This window comes from Agrilus planipennis, unplaced genomic scaffold, assembly GCF_000699045.2.
Source record: "Agrilus planipennis isolate EAB-ADULT unplaced genomic scaffold, Apla_2.0 scaffold230, whole genome shotgun sequence".
NCBI lineage: Eukaryota > Metazoa > Arthropoda > Insecta > Coleoptera > Buprestidae > Agrilus > Agrilus planipennis.
This window is the reverse complement of record NW_020438941.1, coordinates 90,901-97,878: the sequence shown is the minus strand read 5'-3', so window position 1 is coordinate 97,878 and position 6,978 is coordinate 90,901. Positions and strand designations below refer to the sequence as shown.

Sequence of the window (6,978 nt, the reverse complement as noted above, 5' to 3'; positions counted from 1 at the left end):
AAAAATAGTTAAAAGTAATAAGTAATAAATAAAAAGAATATTGTTGAAATTCTAAATCAACTGTATATATTTAATTCATACCCGATTTCATGTGTAACTGTAAAATAAACAGTGGTATAATGAAATGTAGTCTGCCATAATTGGTACGGTAGAATAAATATGAGGATTAACAGAAAGCAAATCTGTTTCCATTACTAAAATGTAAAAGTGGACAAACACCCCTATTTTATTAATCGCCAGTTTTGTTGTAAACAGTTTTATTATTTTTTTTTTTTGATAATTCATATACTTATCTTTGAATTCATTGTTTTGATAGAAGGAATACCTAAAAATTTCGAGTGAATTATGTTGTTAATTTAAAACTGTTGTTAAATAAGTACTTAATAGTTTTCGCCTGCTAAGGTATGAATTTTTTATTTCCAGAACGGATTTGTGGAGTGTCGTAGTGAGTACACATGTCCACCAATCGATGGTTGCTACATGCTGATTGAAGGGACAGAAGATGGTTGTTGTCAAAGATGCAAAGGTAAATATGTACTTGTTTACAAAAGGTAATTATATTAGATACTGTGATTTCTATTCCTTTGGTTAGTAAAATAATTAAACGTTCTGAGATACACATCTGTTACATGTAGGTACACTTCGTTTAGTTTCTGTAGCGATGTGACCTTCAGTTTGATCGGCGGAAAGTAGAAAAGAACAGCACTAGGCCAGAAAAGAAAGGAGACAACAGTCGGCCAAACTCTCAATCGGTGAGGAGCGTATAGTCCGTATACACGGAAAAATTGACCATTTTATCCACTACAATTGCATTGCTCAAATGTGCTGTTATTGGTACACCAATTACTACTGAAAATATCAACGAGATGTTTATTTATATTTGAAGACATATTAAAGGCTTTAACGCTTTTTTTCGACTCGCACTACTATTCATGATTGAACAAAACTTTTGGCAGGTACTGTACGAAAAAGTATGTTTATTGAGCAACAGTCGAGAGTTTACTGCGCTTTTTTTTCCCTACCTACGATTTTGCCAGCACGCATCCAAGACATTGGAAGGGGAATGTTTCATACGATTCGGTGACTCAGAATCGGCGGCTATATTATCGCATGAAACGTCCTAGCAATCCTAATTAAAGGGTTGCAGGTTTTTGTTGGGGATTGAAAAAACACTGTAAATGTAGTAGAATCTATTGAATCTATTTACAATATATACAATGCCTTCAATCGGCGTACACTAGGTGAAACAAGAACGGTGAATAAACGGTGAATAAAACGGTGAATAAAACGGTGAATAAAACGGTGAATGAACGGTGAAATGAACGAAACGTGCGACTTGGCAGCAACCTTCGTACTCTCCTCTTGGTACCGATGGCACGCTACTTAAGGGTGAAAAGGTGGTGAGATAGAGAAAGACAGCACAGAAGTATTAGTAATCGGCAAGAGAAGGATAGGCGAAATGGTGGTCGAAAGTACAGAAAAGTCATAAATAAAGGAGAAAATAAGGACAGATAGATAAGATGTAGAGAGAGACGATGAAATAGAAAGCGAGGTACTTGACAATTTACAACATACTCCCCCCGTTGAGAGGGTGAGTTACCCGATCAACAAAAATGAAAATTAAACTTAAAGTTAAAAGTAACTTAAACTAAACTGAAACAATTATTAATACAATATATAACTAAAGGAATTAACTTCGAGTCCCTTTTATTGAAATATTCAATCCTTATTACTATCACTTTGATTAATATTATCAATTGGTAACGGTGCTAATTGTTTTACACAACGTTTCACAGTCCCTTTCGCGGTTTTCACTGTCACTACACGAATTACACCATCGACACCAGGATGGACTTTCACTACGCGTCCCAGGGGCCAATGTAGAGGAGGCATGTTGTCTTCTCGTAGTAGAACAATGCTGTTTTCAACGATTGGATGTTGACCGCTGGTCCATTTACAACGATTTGAAAGTTCGTTGAGGTATTCGTTTTTCCAACGGTTCCAGAAATGTTGTTTTAATTTCTGAAGGAACTGCCAAACGGATAAACGGTTGGAGGGTACTTCTGAATAGTCTCGTTCGCGTAGGCTCGTTAACGAATCACCGGTAAGGAAATGGCTGGGTGTTAGAACTAGTAAGTCCTGAGGATCAGAGGATATGGGGGCTAAAGGGCGTGAATTCAGTATAGCTTCGATCTCGATAATCAGCGTATTGAATTGTTCTAGGTGAAGTAGGATGTTATGACCGACCACTCTTTTCAAATGATGTTTAAATGCCTTAACCCTTATAAGTTTATTAAATGATGAGAAGCGGGTAAAAATCGACCATAAATAATTATCGGCAGGATCATTTGGTTTTGTTAGAAAACATGATACCTTGCGTAACTCTGTAATAGGTGTTATTTCATTTATGGACCAATTATAGTTTGTATTTAACCATTCTGGACCATGTTGCCAAAGGGAAGGACGCACGAACTCCGCAGGTAGCAAGCCCCTTGAAGCAAGATCAGCCGGGTTGTCGTGTATCCGTACGTGGTACCAATCATTTATATTGGTATTTGCCTGGATATTTGAACATCTGTTTGAAACAAAAGGTAAAAGTCTTTTTGATGGAGTTCGAAGCCAATGTAAGACGATCATCGAATCCGTCCAAAAATATACACTATCCAACTTACAAGGAATGGCGTCCTTTACGATGTTATATAATTTAGTAAGCAATGCAGCCCCGCATAATTCCAGCTTCGGAATTGTCAGCCTTTTAAGTGGCGCAACCTTTGACTTAGCGCATAATAACTCGGTGTACACCTTATTGTCCCAATCGACAGACCTTAAGTACATACAAGCCCCATATGCGTTTTCACTAGCGTCGCAAAAACCATGTAGTTGAATTGACCGGGCGTTGCTAATGACAGTTTTCCTTTTAAAGGAAAGGTTATTGAGCGCAGGAAGTTGATTATAATATTGGACCCATTTACAGTGAAGATCCATCGGTAACGTTTCATCCCAATCTAGCTTAAGTGACCATAGCCTCTGTATTAGAATTTTCGCTACTATAATCACTGGTGATAAAAGACCAAGTGGGTCAAAAATGCTGGCTGTTTGAGATAGTATTTGGCGCTTGGTAACACGGTCACTCAAATTACATGCTCGTACTTTATATATAATACTATCAGATGTTGAATCCCACGAAACGCCTAATGTTTTAATTGTAGACGATTGTCCAATTTGAAGATGGGGGTTAATACTTTCTTTAGGGAGATCTTTTAGTAAATTAGGATCATTAGAAGCCCATTGCCTTATTTTCAATTGACCTCGTTCTAACAGACTGATAAGTTCATCTCTTATAGTGACTGCCTCTTCTATTGTATCTGCTCCGGTTATTGCGTCGTCCACATACATATCTTCCTTAACGATTCTGGAAGCTATAGGAAAATCAGCTGCTTCATCATCAGCTAACTGATGTAAACAAGCAATAGCGAGAAACGGTGCGGGCCCAACTCCAAAAGTAACAGTATTCAATTCATATGTTTGAATTTTATTATCGTCATCTCTCCACAAAATTCGTTGGTAACGTCTGTCTTCGGGGCGAACTAAAAATTGTCTATACATTTTCTCAATGTCACCTGTAATAACGATTTGATGGATTCGAAATCGCAGCAACAAAGAGAAAAGATCACTCTGTATAGTAGGTCCCACCATCAGGATATCATTTAATGATATGCCTGTACTGGACTTGGCTGACCCATCAAAGACAACACGGACCTTTGTAGTTAAGCTACCTTCTTTCAGTACTGCATGGTGAGGAAAATAATAATTTGAACCTTCTGTTTGTTCATGAGTGACCTTTGACATATGACCTAGAGTTAAGTATTCTGTGAGAACGGCATGATATTGATCCTTTAATTCAGTATCCCTTGTTAATTTTCTCTCCAGATTATACAATCGTTTTAATGCCATTGCATAAGATTCACCTAAATCTGGTTTTCTTTCATTGAACGGCAAGGCGACTACATAACGACCATCCTGATTGCGGGTGACGTGTTGTTGAAAATGTTGAACACATGTTTGTTCTTCAGAGGTGAATGTTTTACCTGGTGATCCTTCTTCAACTTCCCAGAATTTCGCTAAGTCGAAATATATTTCGTTTGTCATATGACATGTACGAGTTGGTGATACTTTTATTGACGGCGCGCTCCCCCCGATGACCCATCCAAGTCGTGTTTTTTGTAAATACAATTCGATTTCCTTATCTGATTGTATTTGCATCTGTCCTACACAAAACAATGACAAGGCGACCCCGGCTCCAAGTAATAAATCTATTTCTGCGGGTTTATGGAAGTTAGGATCGGCTAATTTCAAATTATGAGGAATCTTAATATTTTCTCTATGAATAGGTTGGTCAGGTATACGCTGAGATATACAAGGAACTACCAAAAATGTAAGTGATCGTTCGTATCTATTGTCCCTTGATTTTATGACTGCGTTGACGGTACCCCTTGCGACAGTTGTTAATGTGTTTAAGGCACCGATGGAAACATTACATTTTTCTATCTTGAGTCCTAAGGCATTTGCTAAATCTTCAGTCATAAAATTCGATGTGGCACAAGTGTCAATAAGGGTGCGAGCTTGAATTGATTTGTCTCGGCAATTGAAAACTTGGACGACAGCAGTAACCATTAAATCACTCGTTGCTGAATTGAGTACAAGTGCAACAGACCTGTCAGGTTTATGAGGGACATCTTCCGCCCTTTGTGAAGTGGGCAATGATGTATTTTCCTTTAGAGTCGGCGATGGAGACGAAGTGGGTGTATTTCCATTAATTTTGGACCGTTGACCTTTTTCTGCATGTCGGTGTAAGAGAGTGTGATGACGTCCTTGGCATTTATTGCAGCCCTTTCTGGAACCACAGAGAGAATATCCGTGCCCATAAGACAGACAATTGTAACAAAGTTTTGCCTTTGCCACGGCATTTCCTCTTTCTTCTGCAGATAATTTATGAAATGGTTCACACTGGTAAATGGTATGAGAATCTGAACAAATGGGACATGTGCGCTTGTTTGTAAAGAAAGAATGGGTTCGGGTGCTGTGATTATGTTGTTTCCTGAATTTGTCTACTTCAATTTTTGGAGAACTGGTTTCCTTTGTTGATGAAAACGTCGAGCACTTGGATCTTTTTTCTAAGAATTTCAACAAGGTTTTATAGCTGGGTACTTCATTGTTGTCTAAAGTCATTTCCCAATGCCATGCTGTTGCTGGATTAATTTTAGATAAAATTAAATCTGTGAGGAGCCTTTAGATTTTCTAGTGACCTCATATGTTGATTAAATATGTCAACCAGATTACCTAAAGCTACCGGTGTATCCTTTTGTAATCGAGGATACTCACGAAGAATTGCCCAATGTCGCATCATGTTCTGACGGGTGCAATCGTACTTTTCTTTTAAGATTGACAATGCAGTGTGGTAATTGTCGTTGGTAGTCTGTAATGACTCAATTGCAGCATATGCCTTACCTTTCACAGACATGCGTAAATACTGCAGTTTACGAGCGGGTTCCAAGTCGGTTTTATCGATTAATGATTGGAATAAATCGAAATATGAATTCCAATTCTCAGGATTACCATCAAATGAAGGTAGATTAATTTGAGGTAAATTTGCAAGTAGGGGTGCTTGGCGATTTGACGATGGTACAATTTGAATTTCACTTGAACTTGATGTTGACTGTGTCGGAGAGCGTGATTCACGAAGATATTTTCGGGCTCTTCCAAGAGCGGTGTTGTATTTTATTATAATCGGTTCCCGGTGGTCAATTTCTGTTTCATCGATATCTTCTAACTGCTCTTGAATATCTTCAAACTTCTTGTAGGCCTTTTCCATGGATTCTAAGGTGGCTTGCAAATAATCAGCATCGCGTTGGTTGGGGTTCGAATCCCATTCGTCGAGTGTTTTTGATAAAATAGTGATAGTACTTAGTACATAGCCTCGTCTGCGGTGTAATCTTTGTAATTCGTCGGTCATTTTGAGTGGCGATTAGGTTAAGTAGAAAGGATAACAAAAGGAATGGCGATTTGTAACAAATTAACGAACCTACCTTGACTGGTTGATGACGGTTCCGACGGTGAATTTCGCAGCGGTGACTCTCACGGTGATGACCTCTCGGTGACGACTCTTTCAGCGATGATTTTCTCAAGGGTTGTAGTGAAACGATGTAATGATAATCCAGTACTAATGTAAGGAGCACTTTCACGTGCACTAATTAACTGAACTGTTTACACTATTATATGTCACTAATTTATTAAGGTGCGGCTCATACACACTGTATTAGTAACTAAATGTTCACAATCCGGCTCGAAGGACCAAAAAAACTGTTTCATACGATTCGGTGACTCAGAATCGGCGGCTATATTATCGCATGAAACGTCCTAGCAATCCTAATTAAAGGGTTGCAGGTTTTTGTTGGGGATTGAAAAACACTGTAAATGTAGTAGAATCTATTGAATCTATTTACAATATATACAATGCCTTCAATCGGCGTACACTAGGTGAAACAAGAACGGTGAATAAACGGTGAATAAAACGGTGAATAAAACGGTGAATAAAACGGTGAATGAACGGTGAAATGAACGAAACGTGCGACTTGGCAGCAACCTTCGTACTCTCCTCTTGGTACCGATGGCACGCTACTTAAGGGTGAAAAGGTGGTGAGATAGAGAAAGACAGCACAGAAGTATTAGTAATCGGCAAGAGAAGGATAGGCGAAATGGTGGTCGAAAGTACAGAAAAGTCATAAATAAAGGAGAAAATAAGGACAGATAGATAAGATGTAGAGAGAGACGATGAAATAGAAAGCGAGGTACTTGACAATTTACAACATACTCCCCCCGTTGAGAGGGTGAGTTACCCGATCAACAAAAATGAAAATTAAACTTAAAGTTAAAAGTAACTTAAACTAAACTGAAACAATTATTAATACAATATATAAC

At 38.2% G+C, this 6,978-nt stretch overlaps 1 protein-coding gene across 1 annotated transcript in view; it reads left to right on the top strand.

Annotated features, from left to right (window-relative positions):
- LOC108740492 (BMP-binding endothelial regulator protein) overlaps positions 1-6,978 on the top strand; it is a 57,152-nt gene that overhangs the window by 31,077 nt on the left and 19,097 nt on the right. The window contains exon 3 of the mRNA XM_025974564.1: positions 424-526. Within this exon, the coding sequence (XP_025830349.1) occupies positions 424-526 (103 nt within the window). The remainder of the gene's footprint in view (positions 1-423; positions 527-6,978) is intronic.